General features: G+C 38.6%; 3 protein-coding genes across 5 annotated transcripts in view; all 3 read right to left on the reverse strand.

Annotated features, from left to right (window-relative positions):
• Window positions 1-757: 757 nt before the first annotated feature.
• On the reverse strand, window positions 758-4,496 carry LOC119115369 (cyclin-Y-like). Its single transcript, XM_037239804.1, has 10 exons — window positions 4,143-4,496; window positions 3,373-3,447; window positions 2,642-2,676; window positions 2,453-2,550; window positions 2,343-2,378; window positions 2,177-2,234; window positions 1,981-2,103; window positions 1,564-1,730; window positions 1,295-1,457; window positions 758-1,155 (listed from the first exon to the last, which is right to left on the reverse strand). The coding sequence occupies exons 1-10, from the start codon at window positions 4,288-4,290 to the stop codon at window positions 1,039-1,041; spliced, it is 1,020 nt and encodes a 339-aa protein (XP_037095699.1). The 5' UTR covers window positions 4,291-4,496; the 3' UTR covers window positions 758-1,038.
• A 425-nt stretch (window positions 4,497-4,921) lies between these two features.
• LOC119115368 (zinc finger protein OZF-like) lies at window positions 4,922-6,745 on the reverse strand. Its single transcript, XM_037239803.1, has 2 exons — window positions 6,589-6,745; window positions 4,922-6,218 (listed from the first exon to the last, which is right to left on the reverse strand). Exons 1-2 carry the CDS (start codon window positions 6,716-6,718, stop codon window positions 5,068-5,070), a joined length of 1,281 nt encoding a protein of 426 aa, XP_037095698.1. The 5' UTR covers window positions 6,719-6,745; the 3' UTR covers window positions 4,922-5,067.
• Window positions 6,746-9,635: 2,890 nt separating this feature from the next.
• LOC119115303 (inactive dipeptidyl peptidase 10-like) overlaps window positions 9,636-17,374 on the reverse strand; it is a 44,490-nt gene continuing 36,751 nt past the window's right edge. For all 3 annotated transcript variants that reach the window (XM_037239697.1, XM_037239698.1, XM_037239696.1), the window contains exons 16-26: window positions 17,034-17,155; window positions 15,448-15,492; window positions 14,577-14,675; window positions 14,420-14,489; window positions 13,911-14,105; window positions 13,522-13,576; window positions 13,214-13,313; window positions 12,929-12,987; window positions 12,405-12,477; window positions 12,055-12,128; window positions 9,636-11,171 (exon numbers count right to left, since the gene is read on the reverse strand). In XM_037239697.1, the coding sequence (XP_037095592.1) occupies window positions 11,031-11,171; window positions 12,055-12,128; window positions 12,405-12,477; window positions 12,929-12,987; window positions 13,214-13,313; window positions 13,522-13,576; window positions 13,911-14,105; window positions 14,420-14,489; window positions 14,577-14,675; window positions 15,448-15,492; window positions 17,034-17,155 (1,033 nt within the window). In that variant the 3' untranslated portion in view covers window positions 9,636-11,030. The remainder of the gene's footprint in view (window positions 11,172-12,054; window positions 12,129-12,404; window positions 12,478-12,928; window positions 12,988-13,213; window positions 13,314-13,521; window positions 13,577-13,910; window positions 14,106-14,419; window positions 14,490-14,576; window positions 14,676-15,447; window positions 15,493-17,033; window positions 17,156-17,374) is intronic.

Consider the following 17,374-nt stretch of genomic DNA (forward strand, 5'->3'; position numbering starts at 1 on the left):
TTAAAAAATTGTCATCCAAAAAATTTACCTTACATTTGTGGATTGAATTTGAGTTGTTCTTAGCGAACATACTGCGCTGACACAAACTAAAGTCCCAAATTCATCTGACGTTTATATTGCTTTCATTCTGTATTTGCGCTGCTGTTTCCAGTACAAGGTCCTAACTGCAAGTCAGGCAAATCAGAGGGTCCCCAACCACCGGGCCGCGGACCGGGACCGGTCCGTGGGTCACTTGGTACCGGGCCGCCAAGCTGCACAGGAATTTTATTTTTATTTATTTTATTGACGATCAATTAATTCAGGTCAAATAAAAAAATAAAAAAATAAATAAATAATGAAAAAAATTATGTCGTTTATGCTTGTTTTTATGCCAGTCGTATCATTTTATTTCATCGTATTTATATATTTATTATAAATGTATTATTTATTTATATAAATGTATTATTTATTTATATAAAGGCCGGTCCGCGAAAATATTTCTGACACGTAACCGGTTGGGGACCACTGAGCTAAATAATAATGCTTTCTCTGTGTGTGGAAGACAGTTGCTATTCTTTATATCTGAACCGAGGTTAAAAAAAGTGGAACTTAGCATGTTTAAAATGAATAGGAAGTGAAACACCAGATGTCAGAAAAACCCTATCGTAACGGTACAATAGCGTGATTGTCTTTCTATCTGGATCGCAGATAAAAGTGACGAAATACGGAACAAACAGTAGGATTCAATAAGATTGAACATTAAACAGGAACCACATTGGTTTAATCCCGCTTGAAATATGAAACTCCATAAAATGCGATCGAAACGCCTCACGTCATTCCACCAATGCTGTGGAGGTAATAGAAAAGAAAAACTAGAACAGATGACTCTTTTGTGGTTTTCTTTAACTGATAGTGGGAAAGAAGCAGATAGAAAGTCAAGCTTTCATGAATTCAACAGTCTTTGGAAATACTTAAATCTAAAAAGAAATACATTTTTAAAAAATTCAAAGAGTTGCATCTCAGAGGCTGCTCGGCAACATGTCCACCAATATGGTGGTTTTAAGAGAGGATGGCAGGAAGCCACGTGTCTCCGTCCAGGTGATCCACACTAGCCGAACGCTTCCTGGAGGCTCGCCGTGCTTCCTTGAATGCGGATTCACTCAGTCTGGAAATAGCCTGAAGATATAACAAAAGCGTCTCATTAAACTTGTTTTGCTTCAAGATCACCTTCCATGTCTTCGGACTGTCACATTTTAAAGAAACAAGTTGACACATTTTGGACCTAGATGATCGCAGGCTAGTGAGAAGGATGTACCTCCAGCTTTTGGGCCTTCTGGTGGCTGAGGGCTTCCAGCGGGATGCTGAGGTCATTGGCCTCTGAGAGCGAGCGCAGGTCAAAGTAATACTTGACATAAACACTCGAAGGCACGTTGATGTTGAACTGCACAAGCTCTAGGAAGTGACGCTCCAGATCGTTCCTATCAGAAAACAAGCACAACAGATAGTGGTAGAGTAACTTTTTTTTTTTCTAGTAGCATCGTTGAAGTTCTAAATGCAGCCCCGACGCGGCTGCTGATGACGTACATGTCGGCCACGGTCATGTCTTTGAGGATGTGACAGTAGTCCACGTTCCACACTGCCTGGTCGTCCCACACTTTGGACGCCAGCAGGACAGCACCCAGCACCATTCGTCTCCACGTAGCGGGACTCATGGAGACCTCCGCGTACGTCAGAAGCCTCTCCAGGTACACCTGACACGTAAAATATTATTTGCTGTTGTATGTTGTGTAAAACATATTGTGTGTACGTTACATTAGGAGTATGTTACATTGTGGTGTGTTGTGTTAGGAAATGGAACATTGGGTTTCGAGATGTTCTTTTTACATTTAGATGACAATTAAGTTTGAAAATTGTTGTGCTTTATGATGGTCCTAGAACATTAGTTGTCCTTTTGTTGAATGCGAGCCATTTAAAAATGCAACAGTCGCCTTGTTTCCTCACCAGCATGACAATGGCGCACTCAGACCTGAGCTGCGCGGCGCAGAAGAGCGTGCGGACAAAGCGATAAACCTGCCTCTGATCTGGGTCCCGGCGATCGTAGTCGCCAGGCACCTGCTGCGATCTCTGCAGGTCAAATTAAGAAATGAAGCTGGATGTAAAAAAAAGAAAAAATAAACACAAGAGGCAGACGTCCCACCGAGAGAGGGTGAAGCCTCTCGTCAAAAATGTCCAGAAGCGGCGTTTCGTTGTCATCCCTGCAAGGAGACGTTCAATCAATCAATCAATCAATCAATCAATCAATCAATCAATCAATCAATCAATCAATCAATCAATGACATCTAAGACAACATTCAACCTCTCACCTGTTCTTTATGTGGTAGTAAATTGCCAACGCGACACTGCGAATAAAAAAAATATATTTGAACATAATATTCTGCTCGATTCCAACAGTATTAATTTATAACGATTTTACCATTTGATAGTGTATTTCAGGTGAGGTCTGCTGACCGTGTTCTCATCAAGAAAGATAGTGGAGCAGGAGCTATACTTCCATCTGCTGGTCGGACCGCGCTAAACACGCACGCACACACGCATAAGGTTTGTCTTAAGTGGGCCTGAAGAAAGTGATGGACAGCTACCGAAGATGATAGTGCTAACTCACGTAGCGGATGAAATGAATCTTCTGTCTTTCTCGTACTGCAAAACACAAAAAGGAGTTGTCACCATTCACAACCTGGCATTAGGCATTGAAACATTGTAGACCACAACACAAATAAAAATAAGTACAATAAATAAATGCATGTAAATAATACATTCACTCCACTATTTTAATCGAACTGGGTTCCTCATGAGCTCGACTGACATCTTTCTTTTCATTCTATGGAAAACATACAAGACCAGGAACATGTGCAGTAGTATTTAAACGAGTTAGCTTCTCTGATGTTACAGCTCAGGAAGAATGTTAGATTCTATACGATCCGTCCAATATTAGCTTCATGATTGTTTCTAATGTTAGATTCTAATGTTAGTTAGCTCTTGATGTTTACTTCAGTGTTAGCTTTCAAATTAATTTCCTATGTTAGCATCAGAAGTTACATTGCACATGGTATACCGCAGGACAATATGCTGTGTTACACTGTGTTACGTTGAGGTATTTGTAACAAATGTTACATTGTGTTACATGTAACATATGTTACGGTTTGTTTCGTAACAAAATGTTGTTGATGTTATGTTACATTACATTGCAGGATACTGTATTACGTTCCTTTGTGATACGTTGCATTATGAAATGTTACATTCTGGAATGAAATAAGGAATTGCAGTACGTTACATTGGATTAAATTCCATAATTTGTCATATATGCATAAGATTATTAAAAGAAAATGACCTCACCGTCATTCATGGATTTGCTGAGGAACATGGTGCAGCTTTGAGGATGATCTGCTGGACTCAACATCATGTCCAATTCTGGGAACACACGTCTGCGTTAGAAATTGGATTAACAAACCACGGCAAATTCGAATCTCATCCTGATGAAAGTGTAACATTATTGTGCGTTTTCTTGTAGTTCTATTCTATTGGATCTGGCTGAGGACCTTCTTTTAAAAATGAACATCCACAATTCCAATGTGGGTGGAAAATGTTTTTTAAGTAAAAATTTATGTAATAGTGCTAATTATTTATTAAACATTTAAAATATTGCACACGTCGGATTTGCTTGCATGACTGCACGCCTCCTCCTCCTGGAAGCTTGAAAGAGGACGAAAGAGGAGACGCTGGTGAATAATCCATGAACAACACAACACCTTGCCTGCCAGCTCAACAACCACTGCTCTCGCGCTTCTGCTCCTTTCAATTTTTGTTTTTGTCTTTACAGAATCCAAATATTGATGGGAAGCATCTACCCCTTACAAGAAAACACTCATACAGGAAACAGATTCCCCCCAATTAACCCTAAATACATTTTAGATGTTCTAGTAGACTTTTCCTGACATTTCTCTTGTCACATTTTAAAACAAGCTGGACCTACCACTATTTGGGAGTTCAGATGTTGACATGATTTTTAAAAAATCTCATTCCACCATGTTTTGACTGTTTATTTTATTCTGTCAACTACTTTCTAGCCAAATTGAGCTCGATGGAAAGTGTTGCGTTCACGTTACCGTCCATGTTCTCGATGTCACTGATGTGTTGCAGATTGTTCTTTGTTAGTGTCTCCTCCTGGCGTAGGTTCGGTTCCGTGTGGTCCTCTTCCAGTCTGGAGTGGACTTTCGGGGTGGCGGGGACGCAGCAGGACGTCGTGCTACCCATCTGGACTCCTGCGGTGGCGCACCGCAGCCTCACAGAGTCCCTGCACGTCCGCCGTTCAAGCAGCAGTAGCAGGAGGAACGGACGGCGAGCCGCTCGGCTTCATTATGAATCGAAGCAAAATATGTTTACAGAGAATAAAGTGACACTTGATAGTGTTGGCAAATCATAGGTTTGAAATAAAATGCACCATTGATCATCAATTTGCAGAACAAATGGCGACACCTATTGGTGACTTGATGACAATGCTCCATACAAGCCGTTTTAATTGTTCTCTCCTGCCTGCTTTCTGCCCACCAACTTCAAAAAGTTTCGCTATTTTCACCAGCACACTTGTCTCTGAACACTTCTTTTAATAGAACTTCTTTATGCACACACTGTGTGGTTCTTGTGTGTTTTGTTTAAAATGACCTTCATTAGCAGGTTTTACCGCAAATCAAGCATGCAAAAGGTTTCTCTTCAGTGTAGTTTCTGAGTTGTGTTAAAGTTGGGTTTTTAGTAACAGTTTTTCTTTTTTTACAACAAACTCATCAGAAAAGAAGTATTTCTCCAGTGCCTGTTCTTGTGTGTAAAATTAAAATACCCCATTCAAGTGAAGTTTTGGCTACAAACTGAGCAGGTAAAAGGTTTTTCATCAGTGTGTTAAACTTCCTTTATCACAAAGTTTTTTTCCACAAACTGAGCAGGCAAAAGGTTTATTTCCAGGTAGCGATCAGCAGAGATTAAGCAGGCAACCGTTTCATTGTCCGCTACCCTTCTCAGCAGCACGTTTGTGTCCCTTCAGCAGATGCTCGACAATTCATGTGTTCCCCTCGTGTGTCTCCCTTTGTGTCCTTTTAATGGCATCTTTTTCGCAAACCTTTGACCCCAAACTAAGCAGGCCAAAGGTTTGTCCCGTGTGTGTATTCTCTTGTGCACTGTTAAATTTGGCTTTTGAGCAAAACTTTTGCCACAAACTGAGCATACAAATGGTTTCTCTCCAGTGTGTATTCGGGTGTGCCTCACCAAACAAGACTTTGCAGCGAAGCGTTTGCCACAAATTGAGCAGGTAAAAGGTTTCTCTCCTGTGTGTGTTTTCGTATGCCTTGTCAAACTTGTCTTCACAGTGAAGCTTTGACCACAAACTAAGCAGGCAAAGGCTTTCTCTCCACTGTGTATTCTTGTGTGTTTTCTCAAAGTGCCTTTCTCCGAGAAGCATTTACCACAAACTGAGCACACAAAACTTTTCTCTCCTGTGTGCGTTCGTGTGTGTTTGACCAAAGTCCCCTTTTCGATAAAGCTCTTACCACAAACTGAGCACATGAATGGTTTCTCTCCAGTGTGCATTCTTGTGTGTCTGGTTAAACTTGCCTTTACAGAGAAGCTTTCGTCACAAAATGAACAGGCAAAAGGTTTCTCTCCAGTGTGTGTTCTTGTGTGTACTGTCAAGGTGCCTCTTTCAGTGAAGCTTTGGCCACAAACTGTGCAGGTGAAAGGTTTGTCCCCAGAGTGTTTTCTCAAGTGAACATTCAAATTCCCCTTGGAACAAAATGTTTTCCCACACTGCCAGCATTTGTTGTCGATGGGACATGTCATGCCCCTTTCAGCCTCTTTATTATCATCCTCATCATCACCAAGGAAATGTGATGAGTCATTACTACATGCTAGTGATGGTCCACGGTGGTCAGCATCACCTGTTGAGTTGCTATTTGGAGGCTTTGCCCCTCTGTGCTCCTCACTCTCATCTTCACTCTTGAAATAGGGAAAACTCAATGGCAACTTGATGACGTCGTCTTCCTCTTTAAGGTGAGGGGCCTCTGGTTCATCTTCCTCTTTAACAAGGATGGTTTCTGGCTCCTCTTCTCCTGTAATAAGGGCAGACTCTGGCTCCTCTTTGACGTGAGTAGACTCTGACTCATGTTGCTCAAGACGAAGATATTTTTCACTGATGTCTACAGGGATCAGGATTACAAAATCACAAATTTGATTTGGACAAGTCAAATATCAAGTGGTGTATTGGTGTCGAAGAGGTTCAAGGATTCATCCGCATCTAATATATTATCAATTTAATCTAGTTTTTTTTTTAAAATAATCAATTCATTGTTTAGTTGGTCCAAATCCTCAGAAATTCAGCTTCCGAACAGTAAATACTCTCCAAATCTATAATTATAGCAGACTAGTCATATTGTTTATCCAAATCAGTGTTCAATAGTATATAGTAGTGTATTATTTTTTAAATAATAGGAAGACCAAAATATTGAAGTTCTTTAGACAGCAACTACTTTTAATGATGGTTTAGGGTTTTGTCGTGAACATACAAACCTGCTTTGAGTAGCCCAACTGGATTGTTGATGGATGCTTGATTGAGACCAGCGTCTCGTCGTTGACGTTTGATGTCTTTATTACTCCCACAAAGTTCCTCGTCGTACTCTGCTTTCGATCTTGCACACATTTCCACACTCAATCTCAATCAACCGATGTGTCGCTAACAAACGAGTTTCGAATCTCGCTTTGCTATGCTAAACGAAGCTAACCTAGCAAGTCTCAAGGCGCACCGAGACGAATTAGTGAAGACACAAAGACTTACTGAGTTATGTTTTAGTCCAATAAAGTGGTGACGGAGGTAGTGAGCCGAGGCTTCAATCTGTTCAGAACTAACTCGGGATGAATTATTTATCGAAGCGCGTTTGGTTTTTGACAGCACGCAGTAGTGCACTGTCTTCTGCAATTACTGTTTAGGTGCATTACTGCCACCTACTGGCATGGGGTGTGAATCAGGTAAACACAAACAGTTAAAACTATGTATTAATTATAAATATCTTCATTCGCTAATAAACAGATCAGGTTTTTTTTAAACCCCTAAACAATTTTGATAGCATTTACTATGTACATCATTTTTATGGCAGTGAATCTCATTACAGTTTGCCGGTATACAGCCATAGATATGACTTATTTCTTAATATAACTTTAAGTCCTTATGGATTTACCTCCATTTGCGGCGGTGAGCTGGTATGAGAAAATTAATAAATAATTAGACAACACACAAAATATCACCCACTGTTTTTCTAGTAAAAAAAAATAAAATAATACCCCTCCAGAAAAACCCTGAAATTTGTCAAAACCTAAAAACATTGTCTTTATGTAGAGGTAGAAAAGTACATATTATATACATAATTAATTAATACATATATTCCTGCTGTCTCTGCGGCCAATTAGTCTTCTTTTTTTTAACGTGCACACTAAGAAGCTACTAAGAAGAAATTACCTGCGATTAAAATTACATTGGTACAGTTTTCATATGACTAATATTGCAACTACATCTACCACTATATAAAAATTCCCATGTCGGAATAACACGAGTTGCTTCAGGTCTTTCTTCAGCTGCATCAATCAACACTTCTGTGGCGCTTGAGCAAATGTTTGACAGTGAAAGTTTTAAAACACAAACTGCAACTGAACGGTTTCTCCCCAGTGTGTATTCTCAAGTGTGCTGTTAAACTGGCCTGTATTCTGAACAGTTGACCACAAACTACGCTTTCTCTCGAGTGTGTGTTCTTACGTGTCTTGTCAATTGTGACTTTTGAGTAAAACTTTGTTCACACAGCGAGCAGGCAAACGGTTTTTCCCCATTGTGTGTTCTTGTGTGCACTATCAAAGTGCCATTTTCAGCAAAGCTTTGACCACAAACTGAGCAGACAAAAGTCTCTCTCTTTTTTTGTGTTTCGTTAGATGTGACTTTAAGGAAAAGCTTTGGCCACAATCTGAACAGGTAAATGTTTTTTCTCCAATGTGTACGATACAATGTCTTGTTAAATTTGTCTTTCTATTGAATGTTTTACCACAATCTGAGCAGGCAAAAGGTTTTTCTCCGGTGTGTGCTCTGATATGTCTTAGTAAATTCCCCTTGGCGGGGAAACTTCTCCCACAATTTGAGCAAGAAAAAGGTTTTTCTCCAGTTTGGATTCTCATGTGGATTTTCAAAGCATTTCTAAAACTAAATATTTTCCCACATTGGGAAAATTCCCAGGATTTATTTTCAGTATGACTTGTGGCATCACCAGCAGTGTCAAGACAGATTCAAATTGTCAATTTGTGCTTGTGATGGTCCCTAGCAGTCTGCATCACTTTCTGTTTTCATGTGTTGGCTTGAGCTGCAGCATGGAGGCTTTGCTCCTTGGTCCTCCTCACACTCACCTTTGTCTTCACCTTCCTATTTCAAAAGGACGAAAGGCAACCTGATGATGTCATCCTGCGCTTACAACAGTGGCTCCTGTTGCCAAGGACCAAAATAGTTTACACTGACATCTGCAGGACACAAGAAGACAAACATGTTTCGTTTGATCAAATCAAATTTTATGCTATGACTTAGATGTTGTGTATTATTGTTTCTGCAATCTAATTGGAAATGAAGATTTTTCTGCACCGCACCAATGACAAATTGCTTGCCAGAAGCCAGTTGAAATTGATGTCGACAATGAGCACCACACTAATTTGTGCCAACCACTTATGCAGAACTAAGAGTAAAACTTTGTGCCAGCCAAAGTGCAAATCTTTTTTTCTTTGTTTTATTAATTGGAAAACTTCAACGCTTCATTTGGCCATCAAGTAGTAAACATTACTCAAATATAAGCACAGCTATTTTTTTTTTCAACTCAATAGAAAGTTGTTAGTTCCGAAAGAAATGAGGATGTGCAAACCTGATCATTGCGACACAACTCGAGGCTGTACACAAACATTGTCCAGCAGTGGACGTCCGTCTTCCAAAAAGGGTGTTTCCAAAAGATCCATTGGCGTACTCCTCTAGCGCATTCGTACAGAAGAGGATTAGGGCCAGTGAAGAAAAAAAAAAAGGGGGTGACAGGATTCTGACTTTTTTTCTCAGAATTCTGACTTTATAGTGAGAATTCCCACTTTAAAGTCAGAATTCTGCTGACAACTTGATTTAATTAGCACTATTTCACTAAACAATGTAAAATATACATTTCCAAAATAATTAAATATTTACAAATGCTAAATACAGACACAACAATAAAAAGACATGTGAAAATCATGAATATATTTTTTGATTGGACAAAACATGAAAATCACAAATTTCTTTTTGGATTCAAAACACACAAAATCACAATTGTATTTGTGGATCCGAAAAACACAAGAAAATCATAATTATATTTGTGGACTGGATTTGTTTATATTTGTGGATTTGAAAAACATGTAAAATTTGGGGATGTATTTGTGTGACTAATTTTGACACAAATCCCTCCCTGTACAGATCAAGAGAAATCACGCCATAGCGTCTACATTCTTCATCATATTTGTCTAAGTCAATGCCATTGGCTATGTGTGTTCAATGGTGACTCAATACACTTAAGTGTTAATTGATTTTTTTTATTGATCTATTTATTCCCATTGCTAGAGGACAATCACAACAACCCCAACACAACCACCCTGTCCATTCCATTTTTCCCCCATTTTAAAATGACAAGGAAAAAAACACCAAGCATTACAAAATCCATTCTAAGAATTATTGTAGAGATAAAACACAATAGAAACATAACCATACGATACACCCAAGTCAAATCAATGAATTCCCTTTAGACTCAACTTTCTACGAGACATCTCAAAAATATATTTATGTACACACTTTGCTGTATTGTACTGTACAAAATGTGGCAAAACCTGACACATTCTCTGGAGACATGCAAACACCTTAGCGATTCTGCAAAAAAGTCCATTTGATAATATATTTTCAAATAGTAGGTCTTTGGAGAATATCCTAAAAAAGATTATGCACCATTTTAGCGATGTCACTGCCTGCATTGATATTAAATAATATTGTGAAATTAATTATTACTGTATGGCCTGTTATTTATTATCGTCATGTAGAAACGTAATTGAGACCATACGGCAGACTGAGAGTTTTATCTTTCAGATCTTAAACTGCGTCTATTTCTCAAACACCTGAGTTGACATCGGTTTACGTGACACTACTAATGGAAAACTACCACCGCCAGCAAGATATATTACAGGATGTTGAACCTTATAAGGCATTTTACATGTCGACACAAAACCCCTGTACAAGAAATGTGACATAGTTGTGTTTGTAGTGACATAAAATGTTTTGATGTACAGTGGTGGAGGGAATTGCACTTATTTAGGATCTGAGTGGCCGGAGAGCATTTCTTTGTGCATCAATATCGAGCCTCCTCTCATGAGAAATGAATAGAATATCTGACGAGAAAAACATTGCTCAATAGTGAGGTATAAGTTTTCTATTTTTCTCATTTAAGTAAAACACTTTGTGAAGCGATCCAACAATGTTAGGAAGGACCTTTGGAAGGAGTTTGAGTAATTTGTCTTGCTAAAATGTTTTACCAATACAAGTGTTCCTGACCCCAAAATAGTATTTCATTTTTCGCCAGAGATTTTAGTTGCAATCCAACAAATCCAAAAAGTCAGACGATGTTAAGACGTGTTGTCCTCAAAATGTTACCACAAAAGAGTCCGGGGGTGAAGGGAATGAACAAAACCATGCAACTGTAATAATGCTGAAGCATGATGTGATCCCGCAATAGACGAGGACAGTGTTCAGTGTGCTTTGACTGAAATTATTTAAGAGAGCATTTCCTACCTCAGGTCCTCGCAATAAAAAGTGTCATTGTCATCCTAGGTGTCCATATGTTGCCTTTATAACACACGAGCAGCTCTAAACTATGCTGTCCGTCTCCATCTCTAAAATATGGTCCAAATGCAAAAAGGTCTTCTGCCTACTCCTCCTCCTCCTCTTCATCATCCTCAATCAGTGGGATGAATTCCTCCTTCAAGCACTCCCTGTAGAAGCTCGTAAGAGTGGCATAGAGGTGCTGGTTGCTTTGATGAGACAGGAAATGGCTTTCGTCTGGGTAGAGCTGGAATGGAAGAAGGCACATGAGTCTGAATGATATAAATCATGTTGGGTGTTCCGATGAAGGAACGCAATAACCATCAGGTACGTCCTTCTGTTGTTAACACTGCTGTAATAGGTGGTCGACAAACGCATTTGTCACCTGACCGCCATCTGCTCTGCACAATACAGCAAGGCCTAATGTGCAGAAAACTAAGCCACATTGTGGATGAATAAATAAATTAAAAAAAAAAACTCTCACACGGAAACACAGTTAAGTGGATCAACTCACGACACAAATTTGGATAAAAACAAAAATTCAGGAAAACTCAATTTCCCCCATTGAGCTGACATGAACAATTGTAATTTTAATGTCATAATCAAACAGGCCGCAATCTGTTTCATGTTCCTTCAGAGCTTTCTGCACACACAGAGCTTTCCAGTTTGCTAAATGCCAGCATAACAACTATTAACATATAAACAAACAAACAAAACATAACCAAAAAAAACCCCACAACAAATAAAACGCAACCTCACAGAAAATGTAAAATCCTTTATCTATATGACTTGGCATTTTCTCCACAATTGTTCCTATCTTATTGCAAACAAATGTTAGCAGTTATTAAAATTTGCACCACTACAAGACAAAAATAATTTGCAAGGCAAGCCCAACTCTCAATACTAGTATGCACTCACAATGTTTCAAGGTATTTTTGTAGTTGTATTTATTTGTGTATCATTAGTTCAAAGATTGGCGCAATTTTGGACAACTATGTCCAATCTAACTGTGCAGTACATCTGCTACATTTAGCAGTGTTTGAATTTATTATTTTGTGCTTTTTTTCCCCTAAGCACATCTCCAATGGACACGAAGTGTTTTTCCAGGGGGTTACTTCGGCGACAGTCACCTGCATTGAGTAATTTGCTCCAACTTTCACGAGGTTCTTGACAAGCTCAGCAGTATGTTGGAAGTGGATGTTAGCTGCAAATAAAAAAGTGAAAATGTGTCAGCATAGTTCCTGCTCAAATCAGGGTTGTGGTAGAATTGAAATGCATCGACAAATTTGGCATTCATTCCTCATCAGAGCATGCAATCTTCTGAAAATTTCTGCATCACTTCAGGCAATACACTTTCCTTTTCTTTTTTGATTAAAACTATTTGCTTCATTACATTCCAGAAATACTTGCTTCTTTGTGCTCAGCATTGATGCACAACAGATCCAGTATATTCATTTACGGACAATTTATTTTCACTTACCATCTGCTGTGCCGTGCACCAGCATCAGTGTCTGGTCTCTAAGTGCATGAACATTCTGCAGCACACTGGAGAACTGGAAGGTAATGAGAAATTACCAACTGCACTTGGGTAACTAGATTTAAGAGAGTGACGCTACATAACAAGAAACAAAGACTGTGGTAATTGAAAATTCATAGATATGCCGCCAGACATGTTGGAGAAAATGTATGTCAGATGTGATCAAATGAAAAGGATAATGGAAATTTATTTTCATTCTGACTACAGAATAATGCACACACACACACACGCACGCGTTTTTTTTTCTCCCAGGCCTTCTACCTCTGCTGCTGCAAAAAAAAAAACCTGGATTGCTAAATGCATATCTAAATACAAAACATGAATCACACTCTTAACTGGTAATCACAGTTTTCTCTTACTGTGACAAAATTGACACTGACATGTACTGCATGTATTGTATGTTAGGAATGTCACGGCAAGCAGTTTTCAATGAGTATTGACACACAAATGAGTAGCGGTGAACAAACCTGGTATCTGCTGTCATCTCGTAGAGGCATGCCAAGGTATCGCTCCGAGAAGGCTGATGCTATGCAAAAGAAAAATTACACTTTTTATGTAAAAGCTTCCTTGTTATTTGTAGGACTAAATAGCATTCCCATCCTTTGTTATAAAGTCTATCCAGCCTCGAGACATGAATGACAATACCGTATGCAATACTGCATTACCATATTGGGATTTTTCTTCCTGTAGGCGAATGCTGTGATGAAATAGCTTGCCGTCATATTGTGTTTTGTGAAAGGTTTTATGCTCACCATACAACTTCAAATCTGTCATGGGGGACATTGCACATGTACATTTGAAGACACTGTCCGTAGACTTAAGCAGCATTAATGCGATATAGGCTCCATAACCCTGAACAAAAGAAAAAAACGTCATTGTACAACATAGGTTGATAATACAATATAAGAACAAAAAAATCCTAAAATCCTGATAAACAACATTGTCTCGGTTCGTGGCATTTACTTTCTTCCACCAAATGTTTGTGAATAGCCTAACGGCAAAAGGCAATTGTAAAAAAAGAATTTTCTGCATGCTTATATGACAAAGAGTATAGGCTCACCTTTCCAAAAATTGCTATCCGAGTTTTATCGATGTATGGAAAGCTCATCATGTAGCTGCAAGAACACAAGATTGCACTTTTGGACACGGGTACAATGCAACTTAAAATCAGCAGGCAAAAAAAAAACATTACTAGTAGCTATTGTTTTTTTTTTGTTACTATTTTCTAGGACTATAAATTCACACTATAGTCAAACCACACAAGCTTAACATGTCAGAACTTTGTGTGGATCAGTTAAGTTTCCTCACACTCCAATCTCCGACCTCATTTTGATTATATTGTGATTGTTTTAAGAGCCTAAAAAAATTCAATTAAACTTATCTGCTGACGCAAATTATTTTGTCATATTATATCTGAATAAAATACATATAAAAAAAGAGAAAACATACTCCACTGCTGCGATTTGGTCCTGAACATCCACAGTGCCCAGTCTCTGGTGGACCTCATGCAAGACCCTCTGGCCCTGAAAACCGCTACCGCGCCCATCGAGACGAGCCACAATAACGTTGTCTGAGCTGACCAGCACTGAGTCCCAGCTGAGAGCAAAGCGGTCACTCACAGTCTGACCACCTGGGAAGCCATCACTGTGGAAAGCAGAAAAAAAAACCCCCGACAGTAAGCCGTTTGAAAGAAACCCTCATTAAGAGTGCACAGAAATAAGATTGTTCTGCAACATCCATCCATCCATCCATCCATCCATCCATCCATCCATCCATCCATCCATCCATCCATCCATCCATCCATCCATCCATCCATCCATCCATCCATCCATCCATCCATCCATTTTCTGAACCACTTATATGATATAGTAAATGTATGTTTTGCTGAAATGCTGAATAGCGTTGATTTCTTGTATCATTATGCTAGTAATTAGTGATAGCAGCACTCAGGTACATACACTACCAAGAGGAGTCCATAGTGACGAGATTCCGAGAAGTCAGACGGATAGGAGATTTTCAAAGGTAAATCTATACAAAGGGAAAAGGAGTGGCTATTATATGAGAAATAATGCTCATTGGTTATCAGGATGCACAATGCGAGAGTTTATTTTTCACCAAAATGTCCGATTGAAACAGTCCTGAAGTCAGTCAGCTGGATCCTTTTGTAGTTCAAGGCTGTCTTCAGCAAGGAGTTGCTCTCAAGAATGTAGTAATCTGAAAAAGGAAGAGAATGTGAAGCGGGTTATTCATCGCATGAAGAAAAAAAAAAGTAATACGTACATAAACTGAGGATTAAGGGCTTGTTAAATACCTGAATCAGATTTGGAATAAATGAGGCAGTGCTAAATTGTTCTCTCTTTGTATAAAAAGTTATAGCAATAACAGGAATACTCAGAGCGAACGTGACCTCTGGGGCTTTCCCATTTCTCCAAACCGAAGATACTTGGGAGGGGACTAAATGAAATGGAATTTAGATTGATTTTCTGATGGAAAACCTCAAATCAATAGAAGTGTCATTATAGAACCGAACCGCCAGGGGTCTTCGGTTCCCAGCTGTGGGCGGAAGACATATCCAGATAAGACTGAGCAAATGACTTTTCTGCAGCACAGCTGTTAACTGATAGGCAAGGTGTCCAGGTCATCCGGAAAGGATTGACAGAGATGTTCTTTTTTCACATTTTGCTATATTCCAAAATGGAATTAATTCAACCTTTAATTTCTACACACAACACTGAATAATGACATAATAAAAAAGGCTCCACCCCCTTTTTAATTCATTTAAATTATTCATTTTTTTGTCTTTGATAAAAAAAAATACACATGGTGTGTGGATGATGGAAAAATGATTTAATTCGCATGTTTTTTTTTTACATTACCCCCTACCCACCCTTTTTTTTTTTCCTCTGTAAAGTTACCAGGACTTCTGCTCAAGAAACCCTTTACTAAGCACCGCTGCCAGGATCAAGAAAAATATAGAGTTCCTTACTTGAACTATTGAGACTGTGTAAGATCACCATTGGTGTTCCAGGACCTAAAATGAAAATGAAAAATTATAATGAATGCTTGAACAATTGATTCTGGCAAATGTCTCATCGTTGGTTCAATCAATAATTCCGTGCTGTCTACTTTGTACTCTTTGCATTTGCGTAAATTGTTTTAATTTTCTTTTTATTGCTGCCAGTCTTGGCCAGGTATTACTTGAATAAAATAAAGAAAAAAAATGCCTCACTCTATATTTTTAGGGGGGGAAACTAAGCAAAGTCTACTTGTTGTCAGGTTGTTCATTGGTGTAAGAAATGAACATAATTGCGGTCTGAAATTACAAGTATGAGTGCTCAGGGATGCTCAAATTGGAATCCTGCAATCACCTCATATCTGACGTCATTAGCACTGGCTAACGGTAGCGCAAATTTCATTCCAAACAAACCACTGCAGTTTACTTACAGCCATTAGTTTGTTGCCAAGTAACAAACATATAGAGGAGGAACGGTTCAAATCGGTCGAATTTTCATTCACTTTATTGTCAGCTTCGAGGATGCATTCATATTTGTCTGAACAAGGCCTATGTCTATTATATTTCTTGGCAAGAAAAAACATTCCTTGAAAAGAAATACCCTCTCTGCCATTTTACATAAACGGAAGCACTTAGGTTCTTTATTTTCCTCATTATCCTTCGGCAAGCTGTATTTGTTTCGACCTTTGCATTGGGATGCCCACTTGTGTCTTATTAAAAGCATCTTATGATTGAAATTATACAAGCTTGTTTTTCCTGATGAAAAAGCAGGTGCTATGTGAGCGTGGCCAACTGAAATCAAGTTTTCTCCACCTTTTATTGCTTTAGGGAGAGGGAACAATGTTATTGTACCATAAATCATTACTCCAAAAGGCCAAATGCTTCTGAGCATGAAGCACTCTCATCTGCCAAAATAAATTGAATACACAAAAACAACGAAGAGTCATTCTCTACTAAAAGAGTCACTCAAAACACAATATCATTACCTGAAAGTAATTATAAAACATGGAGTTAATAAATCCTCTTAATTCTATGATCCCATTTATTTAACTTAGCACATAATGGATTTTCTTTTTAAAGCAACGGTTTTTGGGTCAGAGCTCAGCGATAATGTCAGGTCCTGAAAAGAGTCTGTCAAGGATTGTATTTAGACAGCTGTACGTCTAAGAAAGAGGCAATCAGACCAGGAGGAATGAATGGAGTAGCTAAAATAGACATGTTCATATCTCTCCGTACATATTTATCTTTTCAGCATGCTGACATATAATTGTCACTTGTCCGTTAATCGTCATCCAACTTCCTCGGATTATGGTACAAACATCAGCGAGGCATTTGGCTGAGGTACAAGGTCAAATTAATACACATTTCTTTAAGCAGGTTCACATTCTATTTACTATAAAGTCGCTCTGGAATATAAGTCGTAAAGATGCATTACAGAGAAGAAGAAAAAATGTAAGTGGCTTTGAAGTCGGGTCAAATTTGGGCGGAAATTTATTTACGATCAATTATGACTCCATTGTCTGAATGGTGAAGAGACCCTCATATATATGATTACTTACCTTTACAGTAGAGGATAATGTGCTGGTGCGTTGGGCTGAGAACAGCATCAAAGTACAAACAGTGGGCCTTATTCAGCTCGCATGTTAAACACCATCGTGGAAACAATCCCACAGTTTTCACCCTAAAGGAAAGAGAAAACGAGTCAGACAATGTGGAAAACTAAAAAAAAAAAGAAAAAGCTCAATACTATGCAGTATAAAAAAACAAAACATTAATCCATTAATTTGCAGCTATGATAGCCAAGAAAAGAAGTGCAAAGAGAGGCTAAAGAGAATATTAATCAAACTGGAGCAAAACTAAAAATTACAAAAAATGAAAAAGAAAGCGTACAAACAACCGC

Source organism: Syngnathus acus, chromosome 21 (genome assembly GCF_901709675.1).
Source record: "Syngnathus acus chromosome 21, fSynAcu1.2, whole genome shotgun sequence".
In the NCBI taxonomy this organism is placed as follows: Eukaryota; Metazoa; Chordata; class Actinopteri; order Syngnathiformes; family Syngnathidae; genus Syngnathus; species Syngnathus acus.

Coding starts and splice junctions, on each gene's coding strand:
- LOC119115369 (XM_037239804.1), bottom strand. CDS start 4,290: ATGGGTAGCACGACGTCCTGCTGCGTCCCCGCCACCCCGAAAGTCCAC. Junction 2,677..3,372: donor CAGCAAATCCATGAATGACG/GTGAGGTCATTT, acceptor TGTGTTTTGCAG/TACGAGAAAGACAGAAGATT. Junction 2,379..2,452: donor CTGAAATACACTATCAAATG/GTAAAATCGTTA, acceptor TTTTATTCGCAG/TGTCGCGTTGGCAATTTACT.
- LOC119115368 (XM_037239803.1), bottom strand. CDS start 6,718: ATGTGTGCAAGATCGAAAGCAGAGTACGACGAGGAACTTTGTGGGAGT. Junction 6,219..6,588: donor AGTTGGGCTACTCAAAGCAG/GTTTGTATGTTC, acceptor TGATCCCTGTAG/ACATCAGTGAAAAATATCTT.